Source organism: Rhineura floridana, chromosome 11 (genome assembly GCF_030035675.1).
Source record: "Rhineura floridana isolate rRhiFlo1 chromosome 11, rRhiFlo1.hap2, whole genome shotgun sequence".
Lineage (NCBI taxonomy): Eukaryota > Metazoa > Chordata > Lepidosauria > Squamata > Rhineuridae > Rhineura > Rhineura floridana.
In genome coordinates, this window is record NC_084490.1 from 5050552 (window position 1) to 5076433 (window position 25882).

Genomic DNA, 25882 nt, shown 5'->3' on the forward strand with positions numbered 1-25882 from the left:
AAGAATCGCTCTTGGATTGGTTCCGTGTTGCTTGATCGATAGTGTTAGTTGCGTAACCTCCGCAAGTACTGAGCCAGATAATTGACAGCGCAGCTAGGAGGCGAGCTCCAGGGGCAGTGACTTACTCTCTGTTGGACAGTGATTACATGATTGATATTATTAAGGCAACAGAGTTTAAAAACAAAATAACTTCGTGGTAGACTGGCTCCCTCCGTATTTAGTCTGAGCCTTTTTTACTCTTCACACGCAGAGTTGGCCTGCCATTAAGCAAACGGTGCTACTGTAACTATGGCTCCTAAACCTCCCTCAAACCTCATTCACACGTAACATACACGTGTGACACGTCTAACCTTTTGGAATCTTGCCAGATGTGTCACTGTGTGTGCACAGACCCAAGCTGTGTGCACACTATACCTTGAAAGGGCATTCAAAGCACATTTTACCCCCTCAAAGAATGCTGGGAACTGTAATCTAAAGGTGCTGGGAATTATAGCTGTGAGGAGTAAGCTAACCTGGACACTTTCAGCTAAAAACTTTAACCCTCACAGCCACTGGCAGCTTGCTCCCCTGTTCACCCCTGCCTTCACTTCCCTCCCCTTCATAGGTTGCTTCCCCTATGTTGAATTTTAAATTGTAAGTGCCTCGGGCAAGGATCTGCCCTCTTATACTGTAATGTGCTATGCGTACTGATGGTGCTATAAACATAGGGCCTCTCCAGACCTACGGTTGTATCCATCAATAGTAGTGCATTAGTGGCGGTGGATTTATACTGGACCGTTATAAGAACATAAGAACCCTGCTGGATCAGGCCAGGAGTCCATCTACTCCAGCATCTTGTTTTTACGGTGGCCAATCAGATGCTTCTTGGAAGCCTGCAAGCACGACTTGAGCTAGTAGCCACTGATAGCTGTATCTTCCATGTATTTGTCCACACATCATTCTGCTTTATTTGTTGTTCTGCAATGCTTTCCCAGTGTTACCACATTATTCCTGTCTGGAGGGACACTCTTGCACTCCAGTGCAACAAAATTAATCCGTAACATTTGTGGTATAAAAAGTTGCAGAATTCCAACAAGAAGGTAGGGGACATGCATTGACTTGAAATGAAACAATATGTCCATCTCAGAATTTATGCAGCCTCTCCAGGTTAGTGGGGGGTTTTGGGGTGAGATTCTGCAACATATAATTGATGCAATCATAGTGCATTAGTGGTAGATTCATACTGGACCATCCACACATCATTCCACTTTATTAGTTGTTTTGTGATGCTTCCAAAATGTTACCGCATTATTCTGGTCTGGAGAGGAACTCTTGCACTATAGCAGAACAGAAAGGGGGTAAAAAAACCCAATCCTAGAACATCTGAAGGGGAGAACGTTACAGGATTTCAGCAGGATGTTACAGGACATGCACCAACTGGAAACAAAGCTGTATGTCCACCCCAAAACTTTTGCAGGCACAGGATGTATTAAAACCAGGATTGCATATAACCTCCCTGATACCAACATGAGCACAAATCATCATGAAAGCACAATGAAAAGGATGTCTGGAAGGACAGACAATAATTTTTTTAAAACTTCTGTTAGATCCAAGTTTAGGATTTGGAAGTATTTGCAGTCTGTGCCACTGAATACAGTTTGCTTTCTCCTTCCCTAATCCACCAGATAAACTGAGATTTGCATTTCCTTTTTTCTTTTCTTTTGCATGTTCATGTGAACATCACATGGGATATTGCTTCCATTTGAGGTTGAGTGAAAAGATTATTCTTCTCCATTGTCTCTTTTTAATAATAATAATAATTCTATGGCCTCCCATCAATAAAATTAAATGTGTGTCTTACATTTTTTCTTCCTCTGGCTCTCTAGGTTGAATTGATTGCTAGATCTTTGGGGCAGGGACCTGCCCACTTGTGTTCTCTAAGGTGTGGGGGTTACCAATCTGGTGCCCACAGGCTTAGATGTGCCTGCAGAGGCCCTTGCTGGTGTCTACAGGTCTCCCCCCCCCAAAAAAAAATTAGGCTTGAAAGAAGTGTTCTGTTTTAGCCAGTAAAGAGGCTGTGGTATGTGCACAGCCCACAATATCTTCCTCAGGTGCAAATGTGCCCACTGCTCTGAAGCATCTTCACAAAACTTCAGTTCCTAGAGATTCCTTGGAGAAGTCTGAATGTTGTTTTAACCCTTTTTCCAAATTGGTTTAATGTTGGTATTGTGGATATACCTTCAAAAATTCATTATACATAAATACCACCCATCTACTGAATATTCTCCCATTAACATGGGGTCAGCAACCTGTACAAGCCATCAATTTAAAACATTCACTTCCTTTTGTTTCTTGACAGTTTTATTCTCATACATGTTTGCTATTAATAAAATATGCATTTTTTTAAAAAAGAATTAAATTGCAGTCAAACATCGAGCTCATACTCTGGGTTTGTTCCCAGTTGCTGCCTCACTTCTGGTTGGAATTCCATTACTAAAAGTGCAGCCATACCTAATTTACCTGCTGCTGTCATTCCCCTTGTCTACTTTCCCCTCTCACTCATCTCCTGCCCCCTGCTGGAAATATTGTCACTTTTTCCAGGCATGGAGGGGAAAATAAAAGTCCATTAATTATTTGCATATGTTAATTCATTGAAATGTAGGTGAACTGCATTCAAAACAGCAGGCAAGAGCAATCCCACCAACTGTGACACACATATGGAAATATAGATGGGGTGGGGGGAATTAGAATATATTGTAGAGCACCAGCAAAGAAGCCATCATATCTGATCACCAATGGGTCGAATCCTTTGCTGGCAAATTGTAACAGACTTGCCTGGCTGCTTTGGCGAGTGGGAAGTAGGTACATCAGACATCCTAAAATGAGTAATGGGCTAAAAGCTGCCTCTGCTGTGCAAACCACCTCTAGCTATTGGCTGTACTGCTGTGATGTCATTAAATGTTCATGGACATTCTAAGTGCTTGGTGAGATGGGGGACATTAGCATGGAATGCTGAGACGAGACAGAGCAGGTTAGAGCTTTAGGTAAACTGTGCCGTAGCTGAATTCCAGCAAAGATTGATGGTGAATTTAGGGTGATGGTGAACCCAAATTATGACCCAAATATAAATCTAAACTGCAGGCAACAAGTTTCATTCGAATAGCATATTTTGCTATACAAAGGGGATTGCTTTTCTTATCTCGTTTGTTCTCACAACAATCCTGTGAGGTAGGTGAGGCTGTTTTGTCCAAGGCCTTGCCATGAACAACATAATCTGATTAAAGGCCTCCCCAATCCAGGCCCAGCACTCTACAACCCTCCTGCTCTCTCACTAGAGTCTGATAGGTTGGTTATCTAAAGTTTGACAGAGTTGTTGATTTTCCTCAAAACCAACTTGGGCATTTACCTCTCCTAGAGAAGGCTGCCTTGTTTGTTAGGGAATTTAATTACTCCACATCTGACTGGCAGGGTTGACAATTGGCTTCTCTGAAATAGAAAAATGTGAAGCTGGGTCGATCCATTTTGTCTGTGGGATGGCTGTTCTGGAGATGATGCTGACAATTAGTAATAGGATTTATTGGGCTTTAAATAATCAGAATTGGGCTGAGTTGTCATGATGCCCTGAAATGTTCACAAACATTCTAACTTCGGAAAGAAAACTGCCAATCCCAGAACACAGAGAGAGGATTCAAGTTACCGATGGCCATTGCTCATCTAAGTTAAGAGACTTCAAAGGCAAGCAACAAAATGACAGTTTTGGTGAAGAACTTGATGGTTTGGCTGCAAATTTGTTGGGGTTTTTTTCTCATCACAGGTTTGGACCTAGGTAAGTGTGGGGGAGCTGAGGCTGATTTTATGAAGTACAAATTTAGTAAAGGTAGAATAAAAAAAAAAGCAGTTGGCTTGTGATGTTTTGGGTCACAGCTTTGCATGCAGAAGGTCCGGTGTTCAATCCCTGGCACTTCTAGTTTTTTTTAAAAAAAACAGATCAGGTAGCAGATGACTGGAAAGGCCTCACTCTACTTGAGTCTGTGGACAGCTGCTGCCAGCCAGAGCCAACGGTAATAAAGAAAACAATGGTCTGAGTTAGCATAATGCTGTTTTGTACATTTCTTGTGGACTTTTGAAGAGCAGAATGTTCCTTTCCAACACAGAACAGTCACCAACTGTTTCCCACGTTTGCAAAATTTGCAAATCACAAAACCAGTCAGGTTACTGGGGCACCCACCACATGTTGCATGGGTATGACAAAGAATGTATGGCATTGCAAAGTACAATCTCTCGTGGGCCTCACATGATGGCTCCTTGGGTGTGGTGCTCAGATAAGTAAGCGTAAAGAGGTACAAAAGAGAGAGGAAAATATGGGTTTAAACAGCAGAAGTATTGTTCAAATTTGGGATTGGCCCTGGCATTAAATGAGTTGCCATTTTAGCTTGAGAAAAATTCCAGAATGGATCCTGAAGGCAGCGTGGTACATTCATAGGGGGCCATCGCTCAGCGGCAGAGCTCATACAAGGCATGTAAGAGGTTTGCAGGTCCAATTCCTGATGTCCCTAGTTAAACCATTAGGAAACAAATGCTAGGAAAGAACTTCCTCCCTGAAGAGACACTAGGTGGCCATGGCTAAGATAAGACTAACGGTCTGACTTGGTATAAGGCAGCATCACAAGTTCGAAGGATTCAACAGAAATAGGGAGATAGGCTACACAGCTATAATGGAGAGGCATGGCCTCTGTCACATTCCATTTAGTGTCAGGGTTAGCAATTGACCTAGAAGTTAAGGGTTAGCACCTACTGTTCAGGTCAATTAGAGCTACCCAATACGAAGGCTGGTGGTGAAGTTCGGCTAGGGGTGAGGAACTTGGGGCCTTCCAGATGCTGTAGGACTCCAGCTCCCATCTGTTTCAGGCAGCATGGCCAGGGATGATGGGAGTTATAAACTAGCAGCATCTGGAGGGCCACAAGTTTCCCATCCTTGTGCTTTGAAGACCTACTGATGGTGGTAGAGCTTCCATAGCATCACAGTTGACTACCGGTAGTTCTGCATTTGCACTCCAACTTTGCATTAGGGAGAGCAAGTTAGGATTTGAGGACGTGTCCCAAGCTAGCCTGAGGCATCCCTTTCCTCAAAGGCTTTCCCATCATCTCCTGCCCACAAGCGATTTTTTGCAAACTAGAAGTCTTTCTCTCAAAGAAGGAAAAGGCTGTCTGTGAAAGGTCAAAAACCACTCAGTACCAAGGATGGCACATAGATGAGAAAAGTAGACTCAACAGAGTACCAACACAAAGTCAATGGAACGATAGGTCACTTCCACCCTACAACCAGAGAATGACAATGGCACAGGAAAAAGAGGAAATAAAGTGGATGTATCAAGAAAAGTGACTCACATAAAGAAAGCATTATGTACCACTCATGTTGCCTAGGAAGCAAGATGGCCGCCTCAAGACCAAGGAAGGAAGATGGCTGACTCCTGGTGGCCAGAGAGGCATAGCTGGTAAGAAATGGGGCAGAATTTTTTTGTAAACAAGCTCTCCGTCATCTCCTCCCTCTCCCATAGGAGATGTATCTTTGGTCTTTTGGTTTCATTCCTTTTCAGGTCCCTCACATCTTCTTCACTCGGCCCTCCAAGGCTTCCAGTTCCTTCATCACTTCCTTGGGCAGGTCCTCGGCCACTTGTTCTGTCAGGTACTGCCTCACGTCCCGCACTTCTTGTTCCCAGAATTCCTTGGGCAGTGAGAAAAGCTCCTGATAGTTCACCTTGCTGAGGCCTGTCAGGTCTAAGGCGCCATCTTTGGGGATGTACCCAATGGGCGTCTCCTTGGCACTCTCCTCTCCATCGACGCGGCGGAAGATCCAGTCAAGGACCCGAGAGTTTTCCCCAAAGCCTGGCCACAAGAAGTTCCCAGCAGCATCCTTCCGGAACCAGTTGACATGGAAGATCTTGGGAAGGCGGACGCCCTTGCGCTCTTCCATGCTCAACCAATGCTCCAGATAGCGGCCAAAGTTGTAACCAAAGAAGGGGCGCATGGCAAAGGGGTCATGCATGATGACCTTACCTGTAATGATTGGGGGGGAGGAGATAAAAAAGAGGTATATATTATAATATAAATGTTGATGAATATAATAGCTTTTTTGTGTAGTAAGATATGAATATATATATATTAGAGCTATTTGTAATATGTGAATATTAAGCTGTTTGGTGTGGTTCCTTGAACCGTGTGGGGGTTTTGTTTTAAGTTTAATCACTAAAAAAAAAAGATGTATTTTAAAAAGAGCTGTAAATATGTGTGCATGAGCCTCAGGTTGCATAAGTATCTTTTAGTACTGAAGCAACACTCCAGGGCAGAGGTAGCCAATATGGTGCCCTCCACATGCTGTGAACTACAACCCTCATCAGCCCCGAGCATCATGGCCAATGGTCAGGGATGATGGGAGTTGTAGTCCAAAATATCTTGAGGACACACTGGCTGCACCTGCTGCAAGGCTACCTGCTCACTGGCTTCGCCTTTTATCCAGAGCAGTCTCTGTGCTATGACACCGAGCCTTTCTTGTGTATCACTCCTCTGCTGCCTGTCTACCAATAGCTGGCTCCACCAATTGCTAAGGTTTAAGCCAGTGGGGACTGGTGGCTCCAATGTCAGTGGGGCAGTGAATCTGCTCCAGGTTTTAGTCTGAACTTTCAAGGAGCTCTCCAAGCTCCTTGAAAGCTCATACTAAAACCCAGGGCGGATTCACTGGCATTGGAGCCACTAGTTTAAACCGAGGCAGGGAACCTCAGATAAAATTTACATTAGTTGTCCTATGCACTTTTGCCTCTGGCCCTGCCCACCAGTGGCATACCCCTCCCCCCCCGAAAGGTTGCCCAAATGGGAATGTGGCCACTTGTCTGAAAAAGGTTCCCCACCCCTGATTTAAAGATGCTCTCCATGGCCTTTCCATGGTCTTCCTTGGGCTCTTAGCCTCCAGAGAGAACCAGATCTATGAGGCAAATCCAGCCAAGCCCAAAGAGCCCTCACCTTTGTGTTCAGCTGCTGCAGTAGACTCTGATCTCATGGCACTGCCCACGAAGACTCCGTGGCGCCAGTTGAAGGCTTCGTACACCAGGGGTACGCCTGGAGGAGAAGTAATTGGGGGACGGGAACACAAGAGGATCACTCTGTGGATGAACGCGGTTAGGCCCATGGAATTTGGGAAGAGGAGGAAGAGATAAGAGGCTTACCTACGGGTCTCCTGCCTCCAAAGATGAGGGCATCAATAGGGACCCCCTTGGGGGATTCCCAATCCGGGTCCATGATTGGGCACTGGCGGGCTGGGGCACAAAAGCGGGAGTTGGGGTGGGCAGCCAACTCTGGGTCACCTTGGAAGGAAGAGATGGAAGAGTTGAGGTTACCGTGCTCTGGGGGGAAATGCTACACGGGGACTCAGAAACACGAGGACTCGCGCGCTCCCTGTCTGGAAGGTACAGCCTCTGCCACAGAAGTCCTTTGCCCAAGTTGCCCAGGTGTGGGAGCTCACAGCAATAGTAAGGAGAGAAAGCACTCTTGTGCGTGACCAGAGACACCATTTTTTTCCCTTACAACTTCTCAGCCTCTGGGACAAAAGTGCAACAAGCCCAGTTAATGCCCTCCTGCTCTGTGATGATGCCACAACTTTGTAACGTTCTCCCTGGAGATGTTTAAGAACATAAAAAGAGCCTGCTGGATCAGGCCGATGGCCCATCTAGTCCAGCATCCTGTTCTCACAGTGGCTGACCAGTTGCCCATGGGAAGCCCGCAAACAGGCTTGGTGCCTAACCCCATGAGCTTTAGGCCTCCAAGAAAGACTTTTACATTCTCCCAGACCTGCTGTTGTTGAGCTTGGGTTTCATCTATGGGTCTGCGTTGTCGCTTTTACTGTTTTAATGGATACTCTTCTTGTTTGAAGGCTGTTTTCTATAAAAAGAGATTGTTTTAATTCTGTGTTGCATTTCTTAAAATTATCTAGATGTTGCATTTTTGATCCTGGATTTCTAAGGTGAGAAATATAGTAACTCTGAACAAGAATGGCCTGCCTTTCAAAATATCCTGGAATATGAAACAAGGAGAGATAATTGCTAATGTTAATTTTTTCCAGTATTGTAAGAGCCACGTAAATCAGAATTTTAGAATGGAGAATATTCTTCCCAACGACAGCATTCATTATTACTCCCTTGGTTTTGCTTTCTCGATATGAGGTTATTATTTCTTTATAGTTATGTACCCCTGATGATTTCATTCATTTTGTTTGTTTCCTTAGATTTTCACACCTTTATATATGTTAGCAAGTTTACTTATTCACTCTTCTAAATTCCTTTTTTACTATGTTTGTAAATAAAAATTTGAAATATAGATGGATGATATAGATGGCATTTGATTGCCAGGAGGACAGGTTGGGGGAGGATAGAAAGCGATCCAAAGCATTGCTAAGCCTCAGAAATAGAAGAGTAAAATTACGGGGCCTCTCCAAATTGGTCAGGGTTTTTTTGCAGGTGCATTCTGCAACAGGTCATTGACTCCATAACAGTGCATTAGTGGTGGATTTATACTGGACCATCCACACATCATTCTGTTTCATTGGTTGCTCTGCAATGCTCCTTCTGCATTATTCCTCTCTGGAGGGGCACTCTCAGAGCTATAGCGCAACAAAAGCAGGATAACCCCACCCCCACCTCTGGAGCATGTTGTGGTATGAAAAGTTACAGGATTTCAGAAGAAACCTACAGGGCATGCACCAACTGGAAACAAAGCAGTATATGCCCACCCCAGAACATTTGCAGGCTGCCCATAGTATCCGTTCCCACTAGCTGATATCCAAAACCTGAGTTTTTAGCCTCTTGTTCATAATTTAGCTTTTAAACTGACTGAGGGGGGAAACCCGACAGGAGCTGAGAAAGGTCCGGTTCGGAATAAACCTCCCCCCGGGATAAAAACCAAAGAAATGATGAAATGTTAAAAGGGGTAGGCCTAGAAGTAGGCATTGTGAGAGCAGGGGCACAGGATATAAATTCAGAAGAGCAAAATTACCACAGGCCTAACCACAAGTGCCAAAGACACTTGAAGAGAGACACTGCTTACAAGTGCCTGTACGCTAATGCTAGGAGCCTCCGAACCAAGATGGGAGAACTGGAGTGCTTGGTCTTAGAGGAGAGCATTGATATAGTGAGCATAACGGAGACCTGATGGAATGGAGAAAACCAGTGGGATACAGTTATCCCTGGATATAAACTATATCGGAAGGACGGGGAAGGACGTATTGGTGGCGGAGTCGCTCTATACGTGAAAGAAGGCATTGAATCCAGCAAGCTCGAAACCCCAAAAGAGGCAGACTCCTCCACAGAATCGTTGTGGGTGGTGATACCATGCCCCAGGAGGGACTTAATACTGGGAACAATCTATCGTCCCCCTGATCAAAATGCTCAGGGAGACCTTGAGATGAGATATGAAATTGAGGAAGCATCCAAACTAGGAAATGTGGTAGTAATGAGTGACTTCAACTACCCGGACATAGACTGGCTGCATATGTGTTCCAGTCATGACAAAGAAGCAAAGTTGCTAGATATTCTAAATGACTATTCCCTAGACCAGTTGGTCATGGAACCGACCAGAGGGACGGCAACCCTGGACTTAATCCTCAGTGGGGACCGGGACCTGGTGCGAGATGTAAGTGTTGTTGAACCGATTGGGAGCAGTGACCACAGTGCTATTAAATTAAACATACATGTAAATGGCCAATTGCCAAGAAAATCCAACACGGTCACATTTGACTTCAAAAGAGGAAACTTCACAAAAATGAGGGGATTGGTAAAAAGAAAGCTGAAAAACAAAGTCCAGAGGGTCACATCACTCGAAAATGCTTGGAAGTTGTTTAAAAACACTATATTAGAAGCTCAACTGGAGTGCATACTGCAGATCAGAAAAGGTACCGCCAGGGCCAAGAAGATGCCAGCATGATTAACGAGCAAAGTCAAGGAAGCTCTTAGAGGCAAAAAGTCTTCCTTCAGAAAATGGAAGTCTTGTCCGAATGAAGAAAATAAAAAAGAACACAAACTCTGGCAAAAGAAATGCAAGAAGACAATAAGGGATGCTAAAAAAGAATTTGAGGAGCACATTGCTAAGAACATAAAAACCAACAACAAAAAATTCTATAAATACATTCAAAGCAGGAGACCATCTAGGGAGACAATTGGACCCTTGGATGATAAGGGAGTCAAAGGTGTACTAAAGAACGATAAGGAGATTGCAGAGAAGCTAAATGAATTCTTTGCATCTGTCTTCACAGTGGAAGATATAGGGCAGATCCATGAACCTGAACTAACATTTGCAGGAAAGGATTCTGAGGAACTGAGACAAATAGTGGTAACGAGAGAGGAAGTTCTAAGCTTAATGGACAATATAAAAACTGACAAATCACCGGGCCCGGATGGCATCCACCCGAGAGTTCTCAAAGAACTCAAATGTGAAATTGCTGATCTGCTAACTAAAATATGTAACTTGTCCCTTGAGTCCTCCTCCGTGCCTGAGGACTGGAAAGTGGCAAATGTAACACCAATCTTCAAAAAGGGATCCAGAGGGGATCCCGGAAATTACAGGCCAGTTAGCTTAACTTCTGTCCCTGGAAAACTGGTAGAAAGTATTATTAAAGCTAGATTAACTAAGCACATAGAAGAACAAGCCTTGCTGAAGCAGAGCCAGCATGGCTTCTGCAAGGGAAAGTCCTGTCTCAGTAACCTATTAGAATTCTTTGAGAGTATCAACAAGCATATAGATAGAGGTGATCCAGTGGACATAGTGTACTTAGACTTTCAAAAAGCGTTTGACAAGGTACCTCACCAAAGGCTTCTGAGGAAGCTTAGCAGTCATGGAATAAGAGGAGAGGTCCTCTTGTGGATAAGGAATTGGTTAAGAAGCAGAAAGCAGAGAGTAGGAATCAACGGACAGTTCTCCCAATGGAGGGCTGTAGAAAGTGGAGTCCCTCAAGGATCGGTATTGGGACCTGTACTTTTCAACTTGTTCATTAATAACCTAGAATTAGGACTGAGCAGTGAAGTGGCCAAGTTTGCTGACGACACTACATTGTTCAGGGTTGTTAAAACAAAAAGGGATTGCGAAGAGCTCCAAAAAGACCTCTCCAAACTGAGTGAATGGGCGGAAAAATGGCAAATGCAATTCAATATAAACAAGTGTAAAATTATGCATATTGGAGCAAAAAATCTGAATTTCACATATACGCTCATGGGGTCTGAACTGGCGGTGACCGACCAGGAGAGAGACCTCGGGGTTGTAGTGGACAGCACGATGAAAATGTCGACCCAGTGTGCGGCAGCTGTGAAAAAGGCAAATTCCATGCTAGCAATAATTAGGAAAGGTATTGAAAATAAAACAGCCGATATCATAATGCCGTTGTATAAATCTATGGTGCAGGCGCATTTGGAATACTGTGTACAGTTCTGGTCGCCTCATCTCAAAAAGGATATTATAGAGTTGGAAAAGGTTCAGAAGAGGGCAACCAGAATGATCAAGGGGATGGAGCGACTCCCTTACGAGGAAAGGTTGCAGCATTTGGGGCTTTTTAGTTTAGAGAAAAGGCGGGTCAGAGGAGACATGATAGAAGTGTATAAAATTATGCATGGCATTGAGAAAGTGGATAGAGAAAAGTTCTTCTCCCTCTCTCATAATACTAGAACTCGTGGACATTCAAAGAAGCTGAATGTTGGAAGATTCAGGACAGACAAAAGGAAGTACTTCTTTACTCAGCGCATAGTTAAACTATGGAATTTGCTCCCACAAGATGCAGTAATGGCCACCAGCTTGGATGGCTTTAAAAGAAGATTAGACAAATTCATGGAGGACAGGGCTATCAATGGCTACTAGCCATGATGGCTGTGCTCTGCCACCCTAGTCAGAGGCAGCATGCTTCTGAAAACCACTTGCCGGAAGCCTCAGGAGGGGAGAGTGTTCTTGCACTCGGTCCTGCTTGCGGGCTTCCCCCAGGCACCTGGTTGGCCACTGTGAGAACAGGATGCTGGACTAGATGGGCCACTGGCCTGATCCAGCAGGCTCTTCTTATGTTCTTATGTTCTTAATTCTTAACCTCTTAAATTTTATCCTGCCTTATTAAGTACTTTACATCCTTTTCCTCCGAAACCAAACAGCACCCATAAATGGAGGTTTTGATATATATGTCACTGTAAGACAAACTTTCTTCCCCTTCCCAACGCCCGTCTCCCCCCATTAGGTTCATCTCTCCAAATGACTGTCAGTGGGTTATATCCAATGTTAGTCATACTCTGAGTAGACCCACTGAAATGAATGGACATGACTAACTCAGATCCGGCACGCCTGGTCTGACTCAGCTGACGAGTTTTGCAGGGATTTTACTAACATATCAACTACCAGCAGTTCTCCATGGTTTCAGACAGGGAGTCTTTCCCAATCTACCTGGAAAGGCCAGGGATTGAACCTGAGGCCTTTTGCACACAGAACATGTGCTCTGCCACTGAGCTATAGCCCTTCCCCTAAAAGGGAAGCGGGGCCATATTCACCCCTTCGCCCTAGTGGGGCTCACACTCCTGTCTCCGGCTTCCCAACCCCATGCCCCATGCTACAAGCCACTGGAGGCTGCTGCACAATCGTTGTGTTCTCTGTGACTACCCAGAGTCCTTTGCAACAGGTTACCCATCCTTGCCTGGTTTCCAAGGCTTGCCCTGCCAGGTGCTGATGGTCACCCCTGTAGGGATCATCTGGTCGATGCCCTCCCAGTAGACTCCCCCTTCGCTGGTCTCGGCGACGTTGGTGAACATGGTGTTCCGCTGGATGGTGTGCATGGCGTTGGGGTTGGTTCTGGTGGAAGTGCCCGGCGCCACCCCAAAGAAACCATTCTCGGGGTTGATGGCCCGCAAGCAGCCTGTGCATGACAGAGGAGGAGAAGGTGGTGAGTTGCATCATTCCTGTTCTGGATTCCAGGGCCTTTTTATCTAGTGCGGGGGCTTCTCAGATGTTGCTGGACTCCAACTCCCATCAGTCTCAGGCAGCATGGCCCATAGCCAAGGCTGACAGGAGTTGTAATCCAGCAACATCTGGAGGGCCAAAGGTTTCCCATCCCTAGTGTCTAAGCCTAATCTGGCCAGCCTTTCTTGGATATCTTGTAAGATCCTCCATTTTTGTAAATGTCCGTAACTTTTGCAGATCCACACCATACATTTAAAGCACATCCAGCGCACATTTAAAGCACGTGACTTTCTCCAAAGAATTCTGGGAACTGTGCTTTTCCCCTCACAAAGCCACAACCTCCTAGCTCCCTTAACAAACTACAGTTCCCAGGATTCTTTGGGGGAAGTCATGTACTTTAAAGGTGCATTGGATTTGCTTTAAATGTATGGTGTGGATCTAAGTCACTATGTCTGAGCTACATAGCTGAGCACAAATGTGAATTTAGGTTTCCTGACCTAAGTCCAGCATGCAAACCACTGCACCATACTGCCTCTCGCTGCAAAAAAAAAGCATGCTATGCCCTGCTGCTCTCATTCTCTCCAGGCTGTCTTGTGCCTAGATTCCAAACTCACCGTCGCTGTCAAACTTCATCCATGCAATATCATCCCCTACACACTCTACCCTCCAGCCGGGCAGCGTGGGGTTCATCATTGCCAAATTTGTCTTTCCACAAGCACTGGGGAACGCTGCAGCCACGTACTTCTTTTTCCCCTCTGGATTTGTGAGTCCCAGAATCTGGAAAGGACAACGAGCAGCAAGTGAACGGTACAGGAGAGCCACAGGCACACATTAGAGCAGCCTTTCCCAACCTTTAGGTCCCCAGATGTTGCTGGACTACAGCTCCCATCAGCCCCAGCCAGCATGGCCAATGGTCAGGAATTATGAGAACTGAAATACAGCAACATCTGGGGACCCAAAGGTTGGGAAAGGCTGCCTTGGAGGAAGGCCATGTATCGATTCCCAACAGGCAGACATGCCCACTGTTAACAGTGGTGCTTTGCTTCCGCAAAGTACCCATAGTGCTTTGCAACAGATGTTTGCTCCAGATTCCCTACAACAACAACAGACTCGTGCCAAGAAACATCCCACAATGCTTGGCAGGAGAATCCTGGCCTGTCACTACGCCTAATCATTTGCATGTAAAAGGTAGCCCAAATTCTTCCTAGACATGTGCAGAGATTGTCAGTGTTACAAACCATATCCATTTGCCTTTCTTAAAGAAGAAATTATTACAGTTGCAATGTTTAATCGATGTTGTTCTTGTTGTTGTTATGTGCCTTCAAGTTGTCTACGACTTATGGCGACCCTATGAAGCAGTGAGCTCCAACAGCATCTGTCATGAACCACCCTGTTCAGATCTTGTAAGTTCAGGTCTGTGGCTTCCCTTACGGAATCAATCCATCTCTTGTTTGGCCTTCCTCTTTTTCTACTCCCTGCTGTTTTTCCCAGCATTATTGTCTTTTCTAGTGGATCATGTCTTCTCATTATGTGTCCAAAGTATGATGTTTATTACTTATTTATTTATATCCTGCCCTTCCTCCCAGCAGGAGCCCAGGGCGGCAAACAAAAGCACTCAAAACACTTTAAAACATCATAAAAACAGACTTTAAAATACATTAAAACATTTTTAAAAACATTTTTTAAAAGTTTTCAAAAGATCTTTTTTCCAAAAAAAAGGTTAAGAATGTTTTTTTAAAAAGGTTAAAAAACGTATTAAACAGCCATCTGTCGGGAATGCTTTGATTTGGATTCCTGCATTGAGCAGGGGGTTGGACTTGATGGACTTATAGGCCCCTTCCAACTCTACTATTCTATTATTTGATTCTAAAAAGCAATTCCAGCACAGATGCAAACAGGGATAAGGTCTTAACTTAAAAGACTTGTTGAAAGAGAAAGGTCTACAATAGGTGCCAAAAAGATAACAGAGATGGTGCCTGTCTAATATTTAAGGGGAGGGAATTCCACAGGGTCAGTGCCACCACACTAAAGGTCCGTTTCCTATCTTGTGCGAAACGAACCTCCTGTTAAGATGGTATCTGCAGGAGGCCCTCACCTGCACAGCGCAGTGAACAACTGGGTATATAAGGGATAAGATGGTCTTTCAAGTATCCTGGTCCCAAGCTGTATAGGACTTTGTACACCAAGACTAGAACCTTAAACTTGGCCCGATAGCAAATGGGCAGCCTGTGCAATTCTTTCAGCAGCGGGGTAATATGTTGGCAATACCCTGCCCCAGTGAGCAGTCTTACCACTGCATTTTGCACCAGCTGCAGCTTCCGGACCAACCTCAAGGGCAGCCCCACAGACAGCGCATTACAGTAATCCTACCAGACATGTTACCAGACATGCCCACTTGCCATTAGAAATCTTTTGATTAAGAGAACACCTCAGATTAATTGATCAGCAGATTTTAAAAGGGATGTCAATACGAGCACTGACAAAAATCCACTGACTGCAGGGACCATCTTAAAAGAGGGTTTTCCCCCTTTGATGCCACATAGGAAGGAATGCCTTATTTTTATTTTAAGATAGCGCACATATCTACATCTTCTAAAAGCAAAGAAATAATGCTTTTTCTCCAGAACTATTTATGAAGATTTAATTCAAATTGATGTTAAAACATATATGGGGAATCACCAAGATTTCTTTAGCAGACAACAGTCCTGGAAATTACATTAATTTGATTCTCTATTTACACATTAAAAAGATGAATGGTAAGCAAATGTTTTAAGATCGTATTTTGCTCGGGAATTTGTATTTTTTTACAAATTAATATGAAAATAAAGGAGAAACATTGAAAGCAAAAATTGTGGGAAAATAAATAGGGGTATTCCCCAATTTTAGATTAGTTTCTTGTTTTACAAAATGGAAGTTTACTTTAGAAAATGTGTGATGGGATATTTGTAGTTAAAACTATTTGGGTCATAAAGCCTAGTTTAGTTTAAATTTTTATAAGGTGTTTCTGTGTGGTCCCCACCCCACCGCAAAAAAAGCCTTTAGCAGTGACATGTCAGGGAGAAATTCAACAGGTGATGCTTTCATAGCATTGAGATACAGCAATGGTATCTCATTACCTGCTGAATTTTGGCCTGTCACACAGAAGTGCTGCCTTTTTTTAAAAAAAGATAGCAACTTTGGCTTTGCAATGAAATGTAAAAGAACCAGAATGTATTGCAATATATGCCACCCACATCACTTAGCCACCATCGTTATTTAGACCAACTTTACCCATCCTGATGCTGTGCTGAGTGGGGCTGATGTGAGTTGTAATCCAAAATATCTGGAGGGCACTAGGTTGGGGAACGCTGTTTTAAACAATCACTTGCCAATGCTTGGATGAGAGGTTATCTTAAGCAACTCTTAAAATGGCTGAACCCAAAGCAATGGTGTGTGGGGCTGTTTTTAAATGATGACATTCTCACTTGATAGGCAAATGTAAACTGCCCTTCTGAAGAGGTGGCTACCGTCCCAAATTACCCACAGTGCTTTGCAGCCTGTTTCCCCTCAAGCTATTGATACTTCCTTTGCATGAAAATCCCCACTGCTTCACTCAAAACTATCCCACGAGGCTTTGCACTAGACTCTAGTGGAGGCTTGGGGACTTACCTATAGTCCTCCCCCAGGCCCCCTTGATTGCCCTTCCGCATGGGCCAATGCCCTCTGGGTCCTGATAGAGGGTCTTGCCTGTTCACCCCTCCCCTTATTTGTGCGTCAGACTCATCCTCACACATTTAGAATTTCAGCAGCCCTCTGTCACTCATTAACCAATTAATATTTGCTCGTTAAATATCCCTCTGAGACAATGTAAACACCCACTGTCCTTTGGCCTTGTGTTTGGCACTCCCACCCACCCCCTTTCCAGTCCTGACTATCAACCTCTCGCCACCATCTCTACCCCAAACCAAAGATTTCCAGCTCCCAGAATCCCTTGCGTCGAGCTATTAGACTCCATCCCCGTGCCCCACCCCTCAGAGCAAAAGACAGAACTCACAGGCAGGGCTTAGTCTGAGCTAATGATCAGCCCCAGGAGCTATGTTCAACTCCTGGGCTCAGTAAAGAGTAGCAAAGAGTGCCTCTGAGCATGTACAGACTATGTTAACGGCGGCCAGCTCCCTCCACACCTAGAGCGAGGGACAGAAGAACTTCTGCATCTGAGGCTATGGATAAAAGTTAGCCATTGACAGAGTCCCTGACTCCAGATGTCCCGTCCCCCCCGCTCCATCCTGCCCCACTAGGCCTTACTCTTCTCCCACTGCAGAGACAGGACATGAGTATCTTCACACTCCATTCCTCTCACCAGCATATGTTCTGCCAGCCAGCCTTCGTCTTTGGCAATGCAAGAAGCGATGCGCAGGGCGAAGCATTTTTTGCCCAGGAGGGAGTTTCCGCCGTAGCCACTGCCGAAGGAGACAATCTCACGGCGTTCTGGGACATGTGCTATGAGGGTTTTCTCAGGGTTACAAGGCCAGTTGTTCACCAACTCCTCTGCGTTTTTAGAGAAGAGGAGGAGAAAAAAACTTAAGTCAATGATCTTCTGGGGAATTCCACAAATATCTCAGAGGAAGAACGGGACTTTAAGCTGAAGAGTGTCCCAACAGCTCTGTTTTAGGAAACCAGCCAATGCTTTGAATCTTTAGTGGTCTTAATTCCGCCCCCCCAAATGTTTTATTTTTCAAAAAAGAAAGTGTAAATAGAAATACTAAGAGGGAGGGAGAGAAATAAGAATATAAATATGGCTCAGTCCACTTGCGTGAAATACAAATAAAAGGAGAGATTTAAAAAAGAGGTAAGAAAATGAGATAACACTGTTACAGTGTTCCCAACAATATTTGTAGTTCAACATGCTATATTTTATTACACCAGTACATGATAAAGGACTCCAACTCTCCTCAAATAATTTTATTTTGTGATCTTTATTTAGAACTAAACGTGTACCCAAATTGGCAGGGCTTTTTCCCCCCACGCAATCCCTCTGCTACTACTGATTTATGCCCATGGAAGTCTTTGGTAGAAGCAGCACACCGTTGTGCATTATGAAATTCCAGAAAATCACGGAATAGCAAGGCCTACTACTCTGAAGAGTACTCGACAAAACAGTTAATCCGGACCCTGCCACTACCAGCCATTATATGAAGTGGTAAACACTCATCCTCAGCAATCAGGAAGACGTGAAGAGCACAACCTTAACCTCCGAAACCCCAAAGAGGAGATGCTTACCAGTCAGGGGCAGGGGCCGCCCCACAGAATGCAGGCACTTGACAAACTCCCCGTCGCCCAGAGTCCTGAGGACAGCAGCACCCATTCGGGTCATGATGCGCATGCTGGCAACCACGTAGGCGGAGTCCGTGAGTTGGATCCCGATCTTGGAGAGGGGCGAACCAATGGGCCCCATGCTGTAGGGGATGACGTACATGGTGCGGCCTGCAGAAGAAGATGGAACAAGTCACAGGAGGGGAAGATGCGGGCAGAAGCACAAGTGGAGGCTGGGGTAAAGAAGGGGAGGGTTGGCAGGCTGGATGGATGGATGGATTGTTGTTGTTATGTGACCTTCAAGTCGATTATGACTTATGGTGACCCTATGAATCAGCAACCTCCAATAGCATCTGTCATGAACCACCCTGCTCAGATCTTGTAAGTTCAGGACTGAGGCTTCCTTTATGGAATCAATCCATCTCGTTTGGCCTTCCTCTTTTTCCACTCCCTTGTTTTTCTCAGCATTATTGTCTTTTCTAGTGAATCATGTCTTCTCATTGTGTGTCCAAAGTATGATAACCTCAGTTTCATCATTTTAGCTTCTAGTGACAGTTCTGGTTTAATTTGTTCTAACACCCAATTATTTGTCCTTTTCACAGTCCATGGTATGCACAAAGCTCTCCTCCAACACCACATTTCAAATGAGTTGATTTTTCTCTTATCAGCTTTTTTCACTGTCCAACTTCCACATCCATACATACAGATCGGGAATACCATGGTCTGAATGATCCTGACTTTAGTGTTCAGTGATACATCTTTGCATTTGGGGACCTTTTCTAGTTCTCTCATAGCTGCCCTCCCCAGTCCTAGCCGCCTTCTGATTTCTTGACTGAGGAGAGGTGGATGGGTAAGTATTTGAAGGAATAAGCTAATGAAATATAAATAAATAGGAAGACTGTCAAGGAGAATGTGGATAGGTAGGGAACATTTTAACTAGTATCAGGATCTTACCCTGCTAATCTTGTCCAACCCTCCCAGGCTGGGGTTTCACTCTTGTACTCCCTAGATCAAGCGTGGGGAACCTGTGGCCCTCCAGATGTTGCTGGACTGCAGTTCCCCTTGTTCCTGGTCATTGGCCATGCTGATGAGAGCTGGCGCCCAGCACCTCCTGGAATGCCACAAGTTCCCCACATCTGTGCTAGATAGAAACGGCCCCCATTATCTCCAACAGCTGCCTCCTCTTCACCTTTCATACAACCAGGAAACCGGTCATCCACCGCTTCCTGGAATGTTTTGGGGTTCATCCAGTTGCCCAGTTGGCCTTTGACCCCCGGGGTGGGGATAGGCACCGTGTCCCTCTGGTTCTCCGTCACAATGACTGTTCGGCTCTCTACCCGGGCCACATCCTTGGGGTCAGTCTTGGCTAGCCAGCTATATGAGAAGACAAAGAGAAAGTGGATTCAGAGGATTCTTGTCCCCTGACATGCACGGTGTAGCATTCTGCAGAGAACCACCAAATCAAGGTGCCATTGTAGAACTGTGGTGCCAATATTTTCCAATAGGTGGCTCCATAGAGTTATCCTAGGATGCTGTGCAGGGTATGTGCTAGTAACTGTGCTATCCCTTGAGGCTACACCCACATCCTGCCCTTGAACGTACACTTACCAGTTCTCATATTTGCCCAGTGACTTGATGATTCCTTCTGACTCTAGAAAGTTCAAGATTTTGACATTCTCCTTCTCAGTCCCATCACAGATGTGGATGCTGGCTGGCTGGCAGAGTCGCACCCCATGGTCCACAAACTCCTTCACCCCCCCTGAAAGTTTACCCAGGTCTCCATGGATGACCCGTGGTGCATGGGCCCAGCGCACCGGGGCTGCAGACCAGCATCTGAGAGAGGAAACTCCTAGGCTGCAACAGAAGAGAGAGAGAGAGAAGGTCTTGGGTGTGTGAATGAGACGCAGAGTGGAGCCATGTGGGCAAGAGAGGATGGAAAGGAGGTAGCAGAGCAGACAAAAATGCAGATGGGCATCTCAGATGCCACGCATAAGAGCCACAGCACAGCACTTTCCCAGGACTGCTGCTTGCCTGCGCCTCTCTGAATCTTTATCAGAGCGTTTAAATCATGTACAAATACATAGAGGCATGCCCAGAGGCACATGAGCTGCCCACAGCTTTCCAAAGTGTGTGAATTTTATGCAAGCATGAGCAGGCAGGCTTGCAGAAAGATCTGTGGTGAGCGACCCAGGAGGATGTGCAGAAGCAAATGTGCAAAGCCAGGTGTTCATCTGCACAAGGAATTTTAGATGCTGCTCCACACGGGTCTGAACACATTTCAGCATAAGAGAGATGTATGCACCTTCCTCATAATTTTAAGTATCTGCTATATATTTTGGAAGACAGCTGGTATAGCACAGTGGGGAGGACAGCCTGGCTGGGAGTCCAGAGTCTGTGAGTTCAAATCCCCGCTCGTGTCTCCTGGGTGTCAAGGGCCAGTTAAAGATCACCCGCACAGGGAGTGAGTGGCTCAGGGGTTACGTGCCCTGCCACCTGTGCAGCCGTGGGCAAGCTGCATAGTCCCAAGGAGCCCAGTTGTCCCCCAGCTGGCAGTTACGGACAAGGAAGGGGCTGGCTTGTGCAGCTGTGGCAAGCTGAGCAGGCCCTAGCCAGCTGGGGAGGACTAGCCTCAGAGGGAGGCAATGGTAACTATACATATGGACACCATTTGAAATCAAAATGACAGACTGAACCTTTCAAAACTGCACTAGTTTTGTGGTTTCTTAGAATTCTCAAGCAACGCTGGGTACGAGGCTGCCAGTGCATAATACATTTACATAAATATGTGTGAAATGCATGCATTTCCAAGTATGCAATGAACTTTGAAAACTTCCTATGCATAAGAAGGCAGGAGGCTCAACCAGGATATGCAGAAGTGTACAAAGTGTCAAATGCCTCTATGAGCACACATTAACGGCCCATATCTGTACAAAGGACTGTAAATTCACACGCCCTTCTGACAGCATGCCGACTTTTCATAAGCAGGAGAGCATGAACAGCATTTTGGAAGCCTGCACTCACATCCTATACATGTGATGATGCTTCCTATGCTTGGCACCAGTTTCTGTATATACTTATCTTTATGTGGGCCCCGTTTATATGCAACAGTGCCAGCAAAGACAGTGTCCTGTCCAGGTTACCTCCAGATCAAGGTTAAAACTAAGGGTTTGCAGAGAGGTAGGAAACTTCTGAGAGAAATGGCAGTGTGGGATGAAAGGGCTCCGTCTTCGGAATTGGTGACGTACATCCCACATAAGGAATCTGCATGTGGTCTAACATAAGTTGCTGTCTGAGGATGTAGAGAAGTTCTCCCATCAGCCTTGGCAATTTTTCCCACCATGCACAGCACCCACACACAGAATAAAGCGCTGAGATGAAGACATGTGATGCGCCTTTTTATATCTAAACATTAGGTGGATGTGCGAAGCAACAGGTGGCTGATACGTGTGTGGCGGGGAGGTGTCAAGTCAACACATTAACACTCTTGCCAAGAAGTTACCCCTTGGAGTTCATTTATTTAGAAAATTGCATGCGCAAAATAGCACACTCTAGGACACCTGCTTGTGCCAGCAGGTGAACATAGGTGTCTGCACCCTCAGACAAGTGCCTTCGTAGTCAAGCAAGGATACAAACACCACTTGCCAAGGCCAGCTCCATGCCTGCCATACGTTGGCACTGGACTTATCATTGAGCCACAGTTTTCCTGCACACATCCCTGTGCATACTCGTGAAACCGAGTGTGTGATGACAAAGCCCCAGCACTTGGATGTACGCTGGTCTCCGACTCTGATTCCCTGACCTCTTAATATTGACAGTTGTGAATCGGTGAACCCTAGACTTGGCTGTTTGTGGCCGATTACGCACACAGCTCCCTGACCCTTGCACAGAGATTTGGGGTGGGCAAGGGTTCACCTGTCCTCTCCCCCCTCCCCTGGGATTGGCTGATGGCCTAGGAGGGAGTGGAGAAACCTTGGCTAAGCAGCATTAAGGGCAAGGGTCAGACCACTCAGCGTGGACTTTCACCCAAGCCAAGGCTTCCTTCGGAGCAGGGAGAGATCCCAGCTGTGCTCTAGAGGCACCTGTTGGTCTGCGGCATAAGAGAAACATGATGTTCCCATCCTCCCTGACAGCTTCCATTCAGCATTTCCCCATTGCTCCAGGGAGTTTTCTTAATTAAAAAAAAGGGTGGAAGGCAAGACTTGAACAGATCAAGAGCTCACCGCTTTGCTCAGCAGAGTTGCAAGGCTCCTATCTTAAAAGAGGAGAGTGGCTCCATTCTCTAGGCCTGTTTTGCTCATCCCACTGACTTAGATGCTGCAGGAGCCAACACAGTAATTCTTATTGACATAGTGTTCAACTTTCCCACCTTTTTCCACCTAAATGTGCGGACTCTGACAAGACACTTTTTATACCGGCCTCAGTTTCTCATCTGTAAAATGGGGATGCCAGAGAAGGGGGGGCTGCCTTGCAGATGGACTGCAGGGATGTACAAATAGATCGTTTCTGCAGAACACTCTATTTGCCAACACGTCATTGTTTCCTTTTGTTTGTTTGCAAAACAAATGCGTCCACCCCATAAGAACCCTGTGATGCTGTTTCCTATTGCTCCCATTTTACAGGTAACAAAACTGAGGCTGGGTGAGAATGTCACTCGCCTAAGGCCGCATAATGACTCGGTGGTGGAGATGGGGCTGGACTCCAGGTCTCTTTGCCCCTTGGATCCTGTCAGCTTTCACTTCAGCTAAAAACACCTTGCGGCAAGGGGCCCTTCCTAGTTAATACAACATACCTGCATTGTAAAAGGTGCATGTTTGCTTTGCGGTCCACATTACTGCCGGTGTCACTCCCATTTTACAGTGATCCACAGGTGTGGCCAAAGGCTAAAGGGGAGTCCACAGCAGAGGTCAGGTTTAAAAAGTCATAATTGTGATGAGTTTAGGCAGGAGAGGAGGGCTGGATGCAACTTGAGAATGCAGTGGGGGGGCAGTGTGTGTGGTGTGGGTGTGTGGAGATCCTGCTACCTCTTAAATCCCTAGATTAGCCTCAACCTTGCTTATCTGGAGAAGGGCAATTGCAAAGGAAATAAAAGAGTAGGGAAAACAAACCAGAGGTGAAGCAGCACAGGAGAGCCATTTCCTCTTATGGGTGAAAGGTTGTTGTTGCAGAGTGGGGGGGGGGGGAGGAGCACGAGTCCCTGGGGGAGGGGGTGGGTGACGTGGAGAGTGCAAAGCAGAAGGGAGTAGGAGAGGCGACTCTGACAAACAAGGGTGGCATTCCCAAGCCACAAGGCCCCATCTGCCTGTCCCACCCCCCAAACGCCCTCCCTGCGACTCAAGCAGGACCGCTACACTTGAGGGGGCCCTCCCCAGAAATCCCCCCCTCTACAGTTTTTCCCAGCAAACTTCAGAAATGGGTCCTGCTGAATTGGGAGAGGTGCAAGCACAGACAGGGGCATTGGCAAGGAAGGAACAGCCAGCCAGCTAGATAGAATAATGGGGGAAAACAGATAGACTAACAGGCATTTAAAGGCGGAAGGCATAGTTGCTGCAAGAGACTGAACGGAACAAACATCCCAGGAGGTGTAGGCAAGATGTTCAAATGTGCACCAGGCAGAGATACCCGAGCTTGGGGGCAAACAGTTAGGAAAGGGCAGGCAAGCCTGCTGGGTGGAAATCAGATTGCCCGCTACATCGTATCCCCATTTTACAGAACAGGCCACTGAGGCCGGACTGATATTCACCAGGGGAGGCAGCCCCATCTCTCTCCAGGCAGACAGCATAATGAAGGGCTTCAAACGGCATTTTTTTTAAAAAGCATCACATTGTATTTTTTTTAATTTATCGTATTTTCATGTGCCATGAAAGAGAAATACAGCCGGGAGGGGTTTCTTCCCCTTGGGGTCTCTGTCTCCCATTCTCCCCGCTCCTCCCATTTTCCCCAGCGACTGCCGGACCACCGCGGGAGGACGCCTCGGCTTGGGGAGGGCTGGCAGACCGAGGAAGCCCGCCGCCCCGAACACCGTTTCCTGGGAAGGACCTTCTCTTGCACTCCCGGGGACCCACTTCTGCCTCAAGGCTCGCGCTCGGGGGGGGGGAGGCGTGGGGCAGGATGGAGAGGTGCGCCCCGAAGGGCTGCAGACTGGGGGATGGAGGCGGTTGGGTGAAAAGGAGAAGGAGGCGGACTGCGTGGTTGCAGCGCGGAGCGGGGGGCGGAGAGGGATGCAGGATCGGAGCTGAGGCAAAAGGGGGACGCGGCGGCGGGGGCGTCCGCTCAGCTCACCCCAGGATCCGGGTGTAAGGCGCCGGCATCGCGTCCCCCGCTCAGGCAACCCCCTCACGGCTCCGGATGATGGACCCAAGCGTCCGGGCGCCGGATTTAAGGAGGAAGGGGGAGGAGACCGAGGCGAGGGCGCGCGGGGGGAGGCGCAAAGCGCTTCCCGGGCTCCGGGGCGGGAGGGGACCCGGGTCCCGCCCCTCCCTCCGGCAGCCTCGCCCCTCCCTCCGGCAGCCTCGCCCCGCTCATAGGCTGCTGGGGGACAGGCCCCACGACCGCCCCGCGTCTCCTCCTCCTCCCCCGGCACGACGTTGCCGCCTCCTGGCAGCGGGCATGATGTAAGAGCCGCCCGGTCTTGCCAGGGTCGAAGGACGCGCGCGATCCCAACCCAAGCCAGCGTTGGGGGCAGGCAGGGCTTTAGGGCGGCAGCATCTTTTTCCAAGGCCACGTTGGCCTTGAACATAGGAAACGAGAAGGGAAGAGAGCGCCCCTGCCCATGTGCAGAGTACATATCTCGTGCCCGTCGCCGCCGTGTAACTACAAAGAACCACACACACACGGAGCAGGGATTAAGGGGAAGGAGGGCTCGCAGGTCGGAGGAGATTGCAAAGCGATTTCTTCACAGTACGTTTAAGGGGTGGGGCGGAATCCCTCAGGTCTCGTAGCCCCGCCCCTTCTCCTTGAACCACGCCCACCCGGAAACACCCTCTTCCACCCCTGGCCCCGCCCCTTTTTATGGAGGCAGGGTTCGAGTCATGTTAGACACCTCTGAGCACGCACAGAGTGATTTCCTATTCACTCATGCAGCAACTGAAGCCTGTCTCCACAGACTAAATGTTAAGAAGCAAGGTTTCTTTCTGGGATAGAGGACATGACCTCTACACAGGCCTGAGGCCCAGAATATCATTATCATCATTATCGTTTGCTATTGCCAGCTTTGTTTTCAGTCCCTTTCTTAATGAGCCATAATGTGGAAGTCATTTTTTTCACAGTTGTCACACACTGGCACAACATTTATTTATTTTGTATTAACTATAATTTATTAACTAATCATCATCATACATATTACGCCTTACTAATATTGCAATTTGATTTAACAAACAAAATCCATTAATAACTTGGATGAAGAGGTGCAGGGAATGCTAATCAAATTTGCAGATGAGACTAAATTAATGACAACAGATTTATGCAACTTTACAGTTGACAATGAAGACATTGAACTTGTCAAGGATTATCAATACCTTGGCACAGTCATTAACCAAAATAGAGACAATAGTCAAGAAATCAGAAGGCTAGGACTGGGGAGGGCAGCTGTGAGAGAACTAGAAAAGGTCCTCAAATGTAAAGATGTATCACTGAACACTAAAGTCAG

General features: G+C 46.5%; 1 protein-coding gene across 1 annotated transcript; it reads right to left on the reverse strand.

Annotated features, from left to right (window-relative positions):
* Positions 1-2322: 2322 nt before the first annotated feature.
* Positions 2323-24624, reverse strand: PCK2 (phosphoenolpyruvate carboxykinase 2, mitochondrial). Its single transcript, XM_061588584.1, has 10 exons — positions 24517-24624; positions 19846-20091; positions 19427-19611; positions 18205-18408; positions 17285-17472; positions 13560-13722; positions 12683-12901; positions 7200-7337; positions 6997-7092; positions 2323-6036 (listed from the first exon to the last, which is right to left on the reverse strand). Exons 1-10 carry the CDS (start codon positions 24543-24545, stop codon positions 5582-5584), a joined length of 1923 nt encoding a protein of 640 aa, XP_061444568.1. The 5' UTR covers positions 24546-24624; the 3' UTR covers positions 2323-5581.
* Positions 24625-25882: the final 1258 nt, after the last annotated feature.

Bases quoted from the DNA above. Each gene is read 5' to 3' on its own strand.
- PCK2 (XM_061588584.1), bottom strand. From the start codon at position 24,545: ATGCCGGCGCCTTACACCCGGATCCTGGG. The intron at 18,409-19,426 runs GTGAAGAGGAGG...CTTCTTCTGCAG, and splicing joins GTTTCCTGGTTGTATGAAAG to GCCGCACCATGTACGTCATC. The intron at 6,037-6,996 runs GTGAGGGCTCTT...CAATCATTACAG, and splicing joins TGCAGCAGCTGAACACAAAG to GTAAGGTCATCATGCATGAC.